The sequence below is a fragment of the Odontesthes bonariensis genome, chromosome 3 (assembly GCF_027942865.1).
Source record: "Odontesthes bonariensis isolate fOdoBon6 chromosome 3, fOdoBon6.hap1, whole genome shotgun sequence".
In the NCBI taxonomy this organism is placed as follows: domain Eukaryota; kingdom Metazoa; phylum Chordata; class Actinopteri; order Atheriniformes; family Atherinopsidae; genus Odontesthes; species Odontesthes bonariensis.
Genome location: NC_134508.1, coordinates 12,351,691 through 12,366,639, shown reverse-complemented (window position 1 = coordinate 12,366,639; position 14,949 = coordinate 12,351,691). Strand labels below are relative to the sequence as shown.

At 38.2% G+C, this 14,949-nt stretch overlaps 2 protein-coding genes across 2 annotated transcripts; both read left to right on the top strand.

The window, feature by feature from the left end:
- Positions 1 to 7,634: 7,634 nt before the first annotated feature.
- On the top strand, positions 7,635 to 9,599 carry LOC142376769 (blue-sensitive opsin-like). The gene is made up of 5 exons (XM_075460319.1): positions 7,635 to 8,013; positions 8,111 to 8,279; positions 8,369 to 8,534; positions 8,778 to 9,017; positions 9,367 to 9,599. The coding sequence occupies exons 1-5, from the start codon at positions 7,635 to 7,637 to the stop codon at positions 9,466 to 9,468; spliced, it is 1,056 nt and encodes a 351-aa protein (XP_075316434.1). The 3' UTR covers positions 9,469 to 9,599.
- A 1,464-nt stretch (positions 9,600 to 11,063) lies between these two features.
- LOC142376766 (blue-sensitive opsin) lies at positions 11,064 to 14,700 on the top strand. Its single transcript, XM_075460316.1, has 5 exons — positions 11,064 to 11,442; positions 11,685 to 11,853; positions 13,567 to 13,732; positions 13,849 to 14,088; positions 14,596 to 14,700. The coding sequence occupies exons 1-5, from the start codon at positions 11,064 to 11,066 to the stop codon at positions 14,698 to 14,700; spliced, it is 1,059 nt and encodes a 352-aa protein (XP_075316431.1).
- Positions 14,701 to 14,949: the final 249 nt, after the last annotated feature.

Here is a 14,949-nt window from a genome sequence, read left to right as displayed (position 1 = left end):
TTAATCACTTTGGATTCCCTTGAAGCTGACCCTAAATAGTTTGTAGTGTTAGCACATTACAGTAGAGGTAGAACCTTGATAGGTTTGGGGGATAGAAAGTAATACTTATGGCATATGAACAGCAGTTAGTTTGCATGTTTAGACTGAATAACAATGAGAGAAGATTGAATTCAAACACAGTAAAATTCACAGACCAGTGCATTTTAGCTGGATTGGCCTCTCCAAGTTTTAACTATAAAGACATCAAGATAACGGATGTGGTTCCAATGCTACATACCAACTAAATTAATAAATAAATTAACATAAATGTTTTATTCAGCACCATGAATTTAACTATACCTGAAGAGCACGAAATTGCCAAAACACTGAATCCATTCATCTAATCACAAGGAGTTAATGTGTTTGATGGTAGTTGCACTATACTTTTAATTGATGATGTAATTAACCTGAATCTTACCTTCCTTAATAAGATATTTCAATTTAGAAAAAGTAGTTGTCTTTTTCTGCAAAATATTTTTCATCCATTAGATGGCAGACTTGCATTCTTTTTCTAGGTTGTTTGCATACAATCTATGTGGAAGCATACAGTGAAGAATCCAAACAACAACTAAAATTCCCTGCACATCACTGAAAGTTGTTTCAGGTTTTTTTTTTTAACTTATTAAACCTGAAGGCTGACAAAGCTGTAATGGGAATTATGTGAAACCACTGTACTCCTTTTACCATTAAGAATAGTTAGTTTGACCCTAAACATTATATAAAAACAACAGACAAGAGGTCTAATCACCAAATATGTTGTCACATCCAAGTAAATGGACACTAAAATGATTTGTTTTGCTTTTTTAACTATTAACCAAACATGTAAAAGTTGCAGTTGTATATTGAATTTCAGGCTAAATTCACATAGGTTATTCAGGTCTAAATTTGAGAGAGGGTTAAGAAATAACTGCATTTTAATATGTAGATCCCTCCTTTTTCAGTAGCTAAAATTAAATGGACAATTCACTAAAAGCCCGTTTTATGGACATTTGTGTGCTATTCTTTTTATTTCTTTATCAATTAAGTTTTTCAAGTAAAAGCTCTAGAGTTGTTCCCAAGTGTGGCCATTGCATTTTAAAAGCTAAGATAAAGTAGAGAAAGGTAAAAACGAAATGTTGAAATGCGTCAGTGAGCGTCCAATGTGAGCCACGGAAAAAGGATTAAGTCTTGAAAGACTCATAATAACAGATTGGGCCCTCATTAGGCAAGTCACTTAAAAAATGAATGGATAAATGGATAAGAAATTCCAAGAACAGGAAGCACAGCACAAGTGAAGACTGCATAATTGTATAAAAATTGCCATCTTTTTCTATGTGAGTTGTCCTTGCAATTACATCCTTCTATGTCAAACCATTTTTCACTTTTGACTGAAAGATTGATGGAGAGGTTTAAGGTCACTTCCATTGTATTTACTCTATGTAATAACAAGTGATGTCGACTCATTTTTTACTCATTCAAATGAAGTTTTGGTGATTTCAATCAAATCGGGCCACAAAAGGAAGAAATCTACAGTAATCCGTTTAAAATGAATGCCTCCTCTACAAATAACCTGTCAAATCTACCTTCTTAAATACAATGCAGGGAAGTTCCTAATGTTGTATTATACTTCCAACATAAATTGTCACTTATTTGTTTCGTTCCAGAGACTCCTCCTGAAGACAGATGATATCTATGTAGAATCTTGGTGCGTAGTCTCATTTAGCTTATCTTGCATATGTCTCACAGTCAGACAGAATATATTGCATTTTCAAGTGCTTAAAATCTGTTGTCAGGTCTCTCTGTCATAACGATTTCACATTGGAAGGGCTGGTGCCCAAAGAAAAGCTTGTCAATTCATAAATTGGTGGGTGTGTTGCATGAGTGTTTGTCGAAATTGAAATAGCAGGATGCTGCACATTGAAGTAATTTTCTTTCATTACTTTGTATCAAGATATAGTTATAGTGTGTTAGCCAAAAGGGAGTGAGAACAGAGGTGTTTTAAAAAGGTCATTGGAGCTCAGACAAATACCATGATCTTCTCCGCCACTCTGAGCTGTCAGTAATTGTTAACACCCTGTAAGAGTCTTAGAAACTGACAGGAAACCACAACTTTGAGAGCTTAAAGGGATTGGGATCTAAAGCCACACAAGTGACACAGGCTAAGGATTATGGCAGCATGATGTTTTCTGAGACTGTGTGTGCCAGCCTGATTAAAAAAAACTGTTTTCCTGTTCCTACATCGCACTCTCAAATCTTTCCGATTATTTTTGTTAAAAAGAATAAACAAACCCACACAGGATGACCAACCCTTCAATAATCAAAAGTTCTGAACAATTATTCCAGAGCTATAATTCACATTATTCAATATCATATAGTACATTAATTAACATGTACGCACAGGACTGTTACGTATAGTTAAGGGACACATTTTACCATAAGTTGGACACTTAACCAAAGACCTTTAGATCTTCAGTTCCATAGGATCCCCTTTATTTTCACTTCAGAGGCAAGACAAAGCTCTGGAAAAATTCTACTTCTTGCTTTCTTTAATTTCAACTGCACCTCACCTCCGTACTAAATCGTTGGAGACGCTAAAATTTGGGCACGTATGCCAGCTTCAATCACTCTCTTTGATGTGCAGAATGAATAGACAAAACAGTAAATCAGAGAAATAAGATTTATTTTAGGATTGTTTTACCCTCTCGTGCACTTTTTTGAGAAGAGAAGGCTGGGAAGGCTGATAGGAAAAGGTTTGAATCTGAGCCTGAAGCTGGGTGGCAGCCGCTACACCTAGTAGTATATGACAAGTGTGCTCAAGTTGTACCATTACTGTGGCAGAGCTGGACTGGTGTTTCCCCAGAATGAGATGTCTAATGAAATGGCAGCAGTTTACCCATCACAGCAGTCCCTTGTTCCTTCATTCACTTCTGCACACTGTTTGTTGGCTAGTCAGTGTCATTCTGTAGTTTTTTTTTTCGTGTTGTTCTATAAGAGTCTTTACCAAAATGTGCGCATGTTCCATTTCATTCATATTCATCATATCCTGAAAAAATAAATAGATACATAAATAAAGAATTTGGCCCATAGTTTAGTGAAATTATCTATTTTTCAACATACTGTCAAAATCACTTTTCACAAAGTGAAGCATATCTCTTTTGAAACTGCACTATTTTATAGGAGAAGGATGTTTAATTTACAGTAACACACGGCACAGAAAAACTGGAACAGAGGAGATGTGACTGGCATAATGGGGGAAATGGCTTCAGGGCACAGGTAGCACCACTATGTTTCACTACATGTTCTCCTACCCACCAGCAAAACACCAGCAGAGATTTTTTTAAAATAATGTATAATAGCTAACATCAATAATATAACTTTGATAAAAATGGCCGATTTAATACCCAATGCATTACAAATGCATAAATGTGATAAAAATATTTTTTAATGCACATTGTACTTAACTTACTATAAAACAGCACCAGTTTAACCAGCGCAATTATCAGTTTGATTAAAAGAGACAATCTGGGAAATGTATTCTTATTGATTCCTTGTGCATGCCATGAGGCTTCCCAGTTCACTATATGAGGTTTAGATGAAGACAAAAAGTAAATTTTATGTTCAGGAACTGTAAAGCTTTACTCTTTTTAATGCAATGTGTGCAGACAATATTCCTCACTACTTTTGATCAATTTGACATTTATCCACACTCATCTGTTACATACCCACCATTTCTGAGTCTGAAACAAACAACCAACAGCAACAAAAATCAATTAATCTGCAGTGTGTGGGAAGCAACACACCACATGGCATAATCTTTTCTTGATCCAGATAACATGACGAAGGTAGAGATCATCCATCCTAATACAATCAGAAAGGAGGTTTAATGAGGGCAGACTGAATGTGATTAGCTATTGTAATTGGGTGGAGGATTGGTATAGTTGAGTCCGAGTCTTCCCTGAATAAATGAGACATTTTAACCGGCTTGTGCATTGGGAGTGTAAACCATGGTAATTTGCTAGATCTAAACTACTGCAAAAACTAAAAGAAAATTGCATCAACTGTAATAGAAATGAAAAAAAGATAAATATAGTAATATGATTAAGTGAAAATAATAAGGTTGCACAGTGGTGTGGTTGTTAGCAACATCGTCTCACAGCAAGAGGGTTCCTGGTTCAAATCCTGGCTGGAGCTTCACAGCGTTGTAGAACGTTGGAGAACAGGCAAAGGCAGAAACAACCAACAGGCTGAGATCATACACAACAAGGATTTAGGACTTTGAGGAATGTAGAATAATCTGACAATGAACAATTGAAACCAGGGAGTTTTTAAAGCCACAGTACACCCCCATTTTAAAGCTGAGGTTTGAAATACCAGGAAATAAACAAGAACATGTGATCATCTATTTAAGTGAAACCAAGCTAAAGAGAACCAACTAAACTAAAACTGGGTCAGTTGTTTTCTATATGATGTTATTAATCTCTGACATCATTGTGGAGGAATTTTGGTCCACTCTTCTTTACAAAATTGTTTCAGTTCAAGGAGGCTTGCTGCTACAGCATTTCAATGAGGCTGAAGTCTGGACTTTGACTGGGTCATTGCAACACCTTGATTATTTTCTTTTTCAGACATTCTGTTGTAGATTTGCTGCTGTGATTGGGATCGTTGTCCTGTTGACTGATGTAATTTCAGCAACACTTTATCTGTCAGACAGATGGCCTCACATTTGACTCTAAAATACTTTGGTTTACAGAGGAGTTCATGGTGGAATCAGTGACTGCAAGGTGCCAATGTCCTGTGGTTGCAAAACAAGCCCAAATCATCTCAGCCTGCACTGCATTAAAATAGACAAAGAAGAAAAAAAAGACTATATTCTGTCTTGGAAATCACTGTATAGGCTAACACTTTCAGAAATCCTTGTCTGTGGATACAGTTCACCGTGCCATCCACAAATGAAGGTTAAAGTTCCATCAGCAAAGAAGAGGCCATATGTGAACATAGTCAAGAAACAGCCCTGTTTTCTCTGGGCCAAAGCTCGTATAAAATGGATTGTGGCAAAGTGGAACTATTCTTTTTGTTATTGGCAGTAACTTAAAAACCTGCATCTCACTGAGATGCCAGTTCGGTCATGCTTTTCCGAACTGGAAAAACAAAACATGCCAAAAAAGACCCATGACTGTCGTGCAGTTAGAATCCTATGTTAGACAAGAATGGGACAGCTTCCCTCTTCCAAAGATACAACGACTTGTCTCCTTAGATCCCAAGTGTTTACAGACGCTGTTACTAAAAGATACCAATACATTTCTGTTCACCAAAGACAAGGTTACAAAGGAATAAAGAATGGTTCCGATCTTTGTGCCCTCAAGAAACCGTGCATCAAATATAAAACTTTTCTGTTGTGGAAATCACCGCTTTGGCTGCGGAACATTTCTGAAAACCATTGTTAATCAACACAGTTCATTTCTACATAAATGAATACAAGTTGAAAATCTCTACTATGTAAATGAGAAGAAAAAAAAAACAGTATATTAAAAAAATGCAGAAGATATATCTTTACATACACATTTAGAGTTGTATAGATAGACTGGAATGGAATGGTGACCTCTCCATGGCATGTCCTGCCTGTGACAGGCTCCAGACAGACAGTACATTTCCCTACATAAACTAAGCAGCATATTGCACATATCATTGCTGAAAGATCTGTGGAGGGGCCCAAAGCATGAGAAGTGTTTTCTTTGGTGGATTTTGTGATTAGTTCTGTTGATATTAACCAGAAGGACTTTGCTTGTTGACTCACTTTTTTGTCCTGTATCTTTTTTTAACCTCCAAATCTTATACAGTTTACAACCAAATAATCATCTTGATGAACAGGTCTGTGCAGCTTTCTGTCACACTGGGTGTATCCTGTTTTCAATTATATTTCAGTTACGGGGTTAACTTGTAACCTGAGGATCTGGATTGTTCACATTCTTGTTTACTGAATGTGGTCACTGAAATTTGCCATATTTCTGATTATGTGTGTACAACTGTGTCTTCTGATTACTCTCCATTCTCGCCTGCTATAGCAGTTGGATGAGGTGTTCACCATGCTGCCACAGAATCAAAGTACTTCATATTGAATTTTCAGGTTTCTCAAAGTAGAGTACAATACATACATGTTCAAACCATAACCCTTTAACTTTAGGTTACTATTGCACAAACTGTACATGCACACTCTTTGAAAACACGTTACAGCTGACAGGAAAAACAGAGCAGCATGAGCCTTGCATGCCTCCACATAATGGGAGCTCCTGCTTTATATCAATCGTGCCACAAATTATACTACACACCTGAGGCAGATTCAAAAGACTGCTGAACACATAACAGTGCAACAAAGAGTGTTGATGTTGGACAAATGTAAATATAAATTGGCATGAACAGCTCCCATCTTTTGCAAAAGAAAATTCTTTTCCTATTCTGTCTTTGAGATTCATGCACAATGAAGGTGCTGGGGATGGAATGATGTGGGGATGAAGACTTGTCAGCAACACATTCAGTGACCAAAGTCCCCAAAGCTGAGCTACTAAGACCTGTCATTTACATGAATGGTGTACTGATGATAAGTGTATCACAAATATGTACACAGGATGATGTTCAGAACACTGACTTGCAAGTTACACCTATAGGGAACAATAAACCATTCCAAAATATTACTGTAAAACGGTAATATTATAAATTGTTGATGAAGATGTACTAAAATACGAGCTTGATCTTTCTTATTTTTACAAAAAGTAAGCCCAATTCTGAATCTCTAATGCATGTCTTGTCTTCTCCATTGCACTGTTGGGATGAGAGAGACACAATGAGACATCTACAAATACACTGTCACCAGGATTCATTGAAGCTCTGTGATAAAAGCTAAATGCCAAAGAGGTAACACCATTAGATTAAGTAGTAGAGTGGATTACTCTATACTTTACATGAGATTATCAGACATGATGTTATAGGAAACCAGATTAGCAGGCAAGGATTTGCTGCGCTATTCCTTTGATTGGGATTAACTTGTTCAACCAGATTCTGATGTCATAAACTAGTTTTTCATGTCAACAAATATGGACACTGAACCTAATTTTGTAAGCACATACAACCATGTCTACACTCTTATATACCTGTAGTTTGTGTTTCTACAAAGTAACAAATGTAGAAAATTGCTATTATTAGCCCAGTTTTCAGCACTCATGATTTTAGATATTAACTTGAGTTACCATTAACAACAACAACTTTGAAAGAGCTACATTATCCCTGAAGCAACAGTTAGACAAGCATAAACACGTTTTTTTTTGTATGCTTTTTTGTATGCATCACAGCATACAACACAGAGGGAGAATCGCTTATTGACTTAGACCAGTTAATGAAAAACCCCATCAATTAGTCAATTATCAACTCAAATTACTATGAGGTAAAGTGTGGTCCTGGAGCCTATATAAATATCAGGAGCAATAGTGAGAGGGATGATTGAGATTCAGACGTACTAGCGTTCATCTCTGCGACTCCTTACAACTTTAATATTTCTATTGTTTGAAAGTGTTCGCCTTGAGCTATAACACCGGATAGGAAAACATCAGTTCAAACAAAGCAAAATGAGGTCCACCCTTGGTAAAGATCTACCAGAAGACTTCTGGATACCAATATCGTTGGACACTAAAAACATCACGTCACTTAGCCCTTTTCTGGTTCCTCAGGACCACTTGGGGGGTTTGGGTACTTTCTATGCCATGGCAGGATTCATGCTCCTCCTATTTGTGTTTGGCACTGGCATTAACATCCTTACCATTGCATGCACCATCCAGTACAAGAAGCTTCGTTCCCACCTCAACTACATCCTGGTGAATTTGGCCATGGCCAACCTTCTTGTGTCCAGTGTTGGCTCTTTTACTGCCTTCTGCTCCTTTGCATCCAGATATTTCATCTTTGGACCACTCGCATGCAAGATTGAAGGATTTGCAGCAACACTTGGTGGTAAGATTTTCAAGCCATGTACATCATGCTTCATCTTAACCTGACTTCCTTTTACTAGACTGCTTAAAAAGTAAGTTGTCTCTCTCTGTTATTCTAGGTATGGTTAGTCTTTGGTCTCTTGCTGTGATAGCGTTTGAAAGATGGCTGGTCATCTGCAAGCCACTCGGTAACTTTGCTTTCAAGCCTACACATGCTGTAGCTTGCTGTGTATTCACCTGGGTGTTTGCACTGATAGCATCTGTCCCTCCACTGGTTGGATGGAGTAGGTAAGAAAGAGATACATATCATGAAAATTGCTCAACTTCAGCTTTCAGAACTGGGAAGTTCAGTAGAGCGCGCTTGTTTTTTTCTGCAGGTACATCCCAGAAGGCCTGCAGTGCTCCTGTGGACCAGACTGGTACACCACAAACAACAAATACAACAATGAGTCCTACGTGATGTTCCTTTTCTGCTTCTGCTTTGCTGTTCCCTTTGCCACAATTGTTTTTTGCTACACTCAGCTACTCATTACCCTCAAAATGGTGAGAGAAAACATACTAAATGTACTATAAAATTGAGCTTGGGAAATTCTCTTCCAACTGAGAAGTCAAAATCCACCAGATATACCAACCGACTCATTTTATTTTTTGTATGTTTGTGATGCTGTGCATAAATAAAAATAGGACATCGATGAGCATGATTTTTCATATCAAATTGCAAATTATAATGTTTTGCCTTGTTTAGTTACTGCATCTTAAGACTAACATGTCTAGTCGCTTTAACAGGCAGCAAGGGCCCAAGCTGAGTCTGCCTCTACCCAGAAGGCAGACACAGAAGTGACCAGGATGGTGGTCGTCATGGTGCTGGGCTTCCTCGTGTGCTGGATGCCCTATACCTGCTTTGCTCTTTGGGTCGTCAACAACCGAGAGGAGACGTTTGACCTGAGGGTGGCAACTATACCTTCCTGCTTTGCTAAATCCTCCACAGTCTACAATCCTGTCATCTACATCCTCCTCAATAAGCAGGTGGGGAACTATTATATGATAGTATATATACTATAAAATATTCTAACAGGCATGCTTTTCCAATACACAGGGGAGTTGGAATGGATTCACTTTGCTGAAAAGAATGTGAAACAGCTGATGAGAGACACGAATACAGAGTTTTTATTATAATGCTGGGATGTCCTTTTGTCCTAACCCTTTAGGACACTTTTGTCCTAAGAAAATGTCCATGAGGCTGCAGAAAATGTTCAAGGAGTTATGAGAAAGAATGAGAACTTAGATGCTTGGCATTGCACAGCCTTTTTAATGGTACTGTTCTCCAAGTTCACTGCAACTGAACAACTTACGTGTTTATTTTTTTTCTTTTCAGTTCCGTTTGTGCATGTCATCATTGCTGGGGATAGGTGGAAGAGAAGAGGAAACATCTACAACACAATCAGTGACGGAAGTCTCCAGAGTTGGGCCTTCTTAAATTCTACAGTGACACTCGGCCTATTCCTCTGCCACTAATGCGTTGTAAATTGAACATAAGAATGAATGTGAGTGTGTTTTGCCAAGTGAAACAATGCTACAATCCTAGTAAAACAGTATTAATATTTTGCAAAGAGAAAAATGAAAAAGAATTAAAAAAGATGAAAACACGTTGAATCGATTTTTTTTCTGTCATTGAAACTGGACCTACGTATTACCAGATTAACTGGTCTTTATTTAGTATTTTCACAGTTAATTTACACTTCTTTTTGCCATTTGTTGTAATACAGGCATGTAGAAATTTGAGCTCCCCTGGTGTAACTCTTGTTACTCTAACAGTTGAATTTAAGAAAAACAGATCTCCACAAGGCATACAGTTAAAGATATGAGACTTCTTTAATGTTTTAAGCAAGATTACCATACAGTTGTATTATTTTGTGTGTTTTATATTGGAAAAAGGAGAGGAGTGCGATGCAAAAGTTTGGGAAGATCTCAAATAATAAATTTGCTTGTTAGAGCTCGTTGGCGGTCATTGCTAAGAACTTCTCAGACCTTTTCCTCTCACAGAAAGCAGGAGGTGGCTATAATAGGATAGCAAAACATCTCCTACCCTTGTAATGCAATTAAGAAATGTAATTTTACCAAGAACAATGAGGTCAACCAGACATCTGTGAGGTTAAGAAAACACTCTGCTCTCAGATTGCTCGTAGGCTTGTTGGAAAGGCCGATTTAAAAAAATAAAAACTAAATAAATTACCCGTTTGACTTCAAAAAACCATAAGGAGGATTTGGTAGGCTCTGATGTAGTGGTGCAACAAAAACTGTTTTCAAGTATTTAAAACATTACAACAATATTACTGGGCATGTATTGTTGTAATGTTTTAAATACTTGAACACAGTTTTTCTAGAGAAGATAATTGTTTTGTATATGGGATTATTTTGGGCTTTCACATGCGCGCGCCTACCGACAAGAGCTAAGTGACATGCTGTTTATAAAGTTGTTTTGTAACGTCCCCATGCCAGTAATGTAAGAACCATGCATATGGTTTTGATGGTAGGGCTTGTGACTTTATTGTCGGATGGTTTATAAAGTGGTGTGACGTTTCTGCGGTGTGCAAGTTGTTGTTTTACGTGGAAGGTTTAGCTCTTGCCCCTTAGCCACCACGTATTTGGTTAGCATGACAGGCTGCGCAAACAGCGCTATCTCCACACAGGGAGCGCCGATTTGCACCGGTCTGTGTCCTACCGTCAGTATTTAACAACCTCTAGCAATGGAAATGCGCTTCAAATGCCCCGGAGTTCCCCTTTAAGACGCTAATCTCTGCATTAGCTAAAAGGTAGCATAAGTCATTCTTAGAATACATGTAAAGCTTTAAATCCTGTCCTTGAGCCAATTAAGTTGAGCTGTAGTAAAGTTCAAAGTTCCTATAAATGCAGCTTTTCAGTAACTCACCTTCAAAGGGAGGCACAGTGCCATCAGAAGACAGTAAAAGCAATAAGTATTGAACTAATTTTTAAATAGTATATGCCTATAGATTACTTCCATTCTTTTTAGCCTAAAGCAAAGCTAAGATTTGTAACACCCACAAGAGAAAAATGAGAGGGAATCATCCTGTGGAGATCCCAGATGACTTCTGGATCCCCGTCCCTTTGGACACCAACAATATCACAGCACTAAGCCCATACCTGGTCCCTCAGGACCATCTTGGAAGCCTGGGGATCTTTTATTCAATGTCAGCATTCATGTTCTTCTTGTTTGTGTTTGGTACGGCCATCAACGTCCTCACCATTGCATGTACTTTTCAATACAAGAAGCTCCGGTCTCATCTGAACTACATCCTGGTCAATATGGCTGTAGCAAACCTCCTCGTTTCCTCCATGGGCTCTTTCACCTGCTTCTACTGCTTTGCCTTCAGATACATGGCTCTTGGTCCACTGGGATGCAAGATTGAAGGTTTTACTGCAAGTCTTGGTGGTAGGTTTTGTAATGACTTCAAAAAATTGGATGTAAAAAGGATTACATGTAGTGTTATAGAGATAGTAATTTGTATCACTTTTTCTTATGAGAGAGATTCATTATTTTATTGATTGGTTTATTTTTTATGCATTTTTTTGTAATAAAACCAACCAACTTTGAATGGGGAAAATTTCCCCAGACTGAAGTGTTTTTGTGCTTATAAATTATGTAAATATATCAATATTTTTGTCTATTCTCAGGCATGGTGAGCCTTTGGTCTCTTGCTGTCATTGCATTTGAAAGATGGCTGGTTATCTGCAAGCCACTTGGGAACTTCGCCTTCAAGTCTGAGCATGCTTTAACATTATGTGCACTTACTTGGGTCTGTGCTTTGAGTGCTGCAGTTCCTCCTCTAGTTGGTTGGAGCAGGTGGGTACATGAAGATAGAGTGAAAAACTGTTTTGTTGATTTAAAAACTTTTTTTTTTCATCTACATAAATTTAAAGGAAAACTGCGGTATTTTCAACATTAAGCCTCATTTATGAGTCGTCTGCAATGTTTTAGAACCCCCCTCACCGCTTTTTTGATGTTTACTGCCGTCTCCGGTATTTGCCTAATTTTGATTCTTCTCAACCTGCTTCAGAATGGCAAGTCATGTGCATGTCCAAAAAGGTCCGTAAAAGCACCATAAACGTCCGTATTCAAAATCATCAACTCACCTGAGTGGTTACTGGTGTGCACTGGTAATCCATATCAAATTTTGTGGCGAAAAGTTGCTTCTGTCGTGTTTTATTTGGCAGCTCGTTCATGCTCGCACTATTTTCTTAGCGGTGGTGGAGTAATATCAACGAACATCCAGTACAAAATGTCAAATAAAACACGACAGAAGCAACTTTTTGCCACGAAATTTGATATGGATTACCAGTGCACACCAGTAACCACTCCGGTGAGTTGATGATTTTGAAAACGGACGTTTATTGTGCTTTTACGGACCTTTTTGGACATGCACCGTACTTGCCATTCTGAAGCAGGTTGAGATGAATCAAAATTAGGCAAATACCGGAGACAGCAGTAAACATCAAAAAAGCGGTGAGGGAGGTTCTAAAACATTGCAGAAGACTCATAAATGAGGCTTAATGTTGAAAATACCACAGTTCCCCTTTAAGGCTGCCGTCGGCAGGTTTTCAAAATTCCGAGTCTAAAGTCGGAAAATTCGAACTGACACAACTTTCAGGTCCCTCCCCCTCTGTTGACGAGGTTGTGCGCGTGAGTTCACACCAGTGTGCGCACACAAGCTGGGGGCAGACTCACGCTCAGCATGGAAGACGTGGTTGGTGACTGTTCTGCTCAGATAATAGATCAGAGGTCTTCAACAGGGGGTCCGCGGAGGTACTGCAGGGGGGTCGCGAAATCTTTGGTTGATTAGACGATTTTTAACATTTAAAAAAAAAAAAAAAAAATGTTTTTTTTTTTTTTCAAACAGTTTTTTCTCACAAATTGTGTGCAGACGTGTGCCATTCACAGATGGTTTGAGGATTCATTGTCCCATCTACATGCATGTTTAAAGTTAAAATCTGTGGATTATTTGAATAGCTCAGTGTTGTATGCAAGATGTTTGTTTATAACTGGCAGTGGCACGGCCACCCTGTACCTTGCACATGTTTAAAATAAAAACATGAATATATTAACCTTTGTATTATTTGAATAGCTTAGTATTGAATGTACAATAACAGAGTAGCTATGTTTATACACGGCACTAGGCCCCGTTAAATATAAAACACAATTGTATATCATATAAATAGTAGGGGGTCCCTGCTCCAACTCTCCATCAGTTTGGGGGTCCCTGGTCGGAAAAACGTTGAAGACCCCTGTAATAGATCAATAATAAACCTAACTTGAGTGGTTAAAAACTGCCGGGAGCGCTCGATTTTTGCGAGCACGATTACAGGCTTTAGAGGGAGCTACAGAATTCGGGATTTTTCCTAAACAGCCTATTTAATATTCTCCTTTCAGAATCCCATGACAGTTCAAGCTAATATGACTAAAAAAAAGTTGCCGACGGCAGCTTTAAAGACTCATAATTTTCGCACATACTTCTACATCATACTGATATATGTATTGATGCATTTTCTGTCTCTCCAGATATATCCCAGAGGGCATGCAATGCTCCTGTGGACCAGACTGGTATACAACAGGCAACAAGTTTAATAATGAATCCTTCGTGATGTTCCTGTTCTGCTTCTGCTTCTCTGTCCCTTTCTCTGTCATCGTTTTCTGCTACTCACAGCTGCTTTTCACATTGAAACTGGTAGGGAGTATGTCATGACTCATCTTTTGCCATATAAGCTGGGTTTATTGAAGATACAGTTTCATATTTTGCCTAAGAGCCATTTCGGTGTGGATTCTGTCAATTTGTGTCAACAGGCAGCAAAGGCCCAAGCTGAGTCTGCCTCCACGCAGAAGGCAGAGAAGGAGGTGACCAGGATGGTGGTCCTCATGGTGCTGGGCTTCCTGGTGTGCTATGTGCCATATGCCTCTTTTGCTCTCTGGGTTATTAATAACCGCGGGCAGATGTTTGACCTGAGACTTGCAACCATACCCTCTTGTGTCACTAAGGCCTCCACAGTCTACAATCCTGTCATCTACGTCCTCCTCAATAAGCAGGTGGGCTTAGGCAGAGGATTAGAAAATTTTAACAGGCAGAAGATCAACACTGTGTTTCTGCCACTGAGCCGAAGCTGTACTAAATTTAAAAGAGTGATTAACAAGACAGATGCCATTTTGGTTTAAACCTGTCTCTAAATAAAGATAAAGATAAATGGTTTGAATTATCTTCAGGAGAATAAATTAAATGTAGGTAAATATTTAATACATCAGATTTTCAAGTTTTTATTGGTTTAGACTTCTGGACAAAAAGATCTATAAGTGACACACATTAACGTATGTCAAAAATGAATGTTTGCAAATTTACTGTTATAAATGAGTGTAGCCTACTGTTATAGCAATTTTACTGTCCATTTGGGCCACAAGTAAAATATTTGTTATCAGCCACTTTCACCCTCCCTCACTCTTCTCGTTTTTTTCGCTGCCTCTGCAAGACACAAAGACACAATTGTACACCACTAAATAAAGGAAAGCAGCTTAACATTTGACCTTTTTCCTGTCTTTCAGTTCCGCTCATGCATGAAGAGAATGCTGGGGATGAGCGGAGGCGACGACGAGGAGTCCACAGCAACTCAATCAGTCACTGAAGTCTCAAAAGTTGGACCGTCGTAGGTTTTTAGGTTGTCTTAATTTTGATGAACTGAAATTAGCCCTGACCAGTTATGTTATAAAGGTGTTTTTAATGTTCATACAAATGCAGTGTGTTGCAAAGAAAAAAAAAGTAAAAAAGATCGAAATAAGAGAAAAAATAAATAAATCAATTATTTACACGATTAAGTTGTGCCAAATGGTTATTTACTGCACATGCATGGACATCAAACAAACCTTATCCTTAGTCATAAATTCTGAAAGGATAAAAAA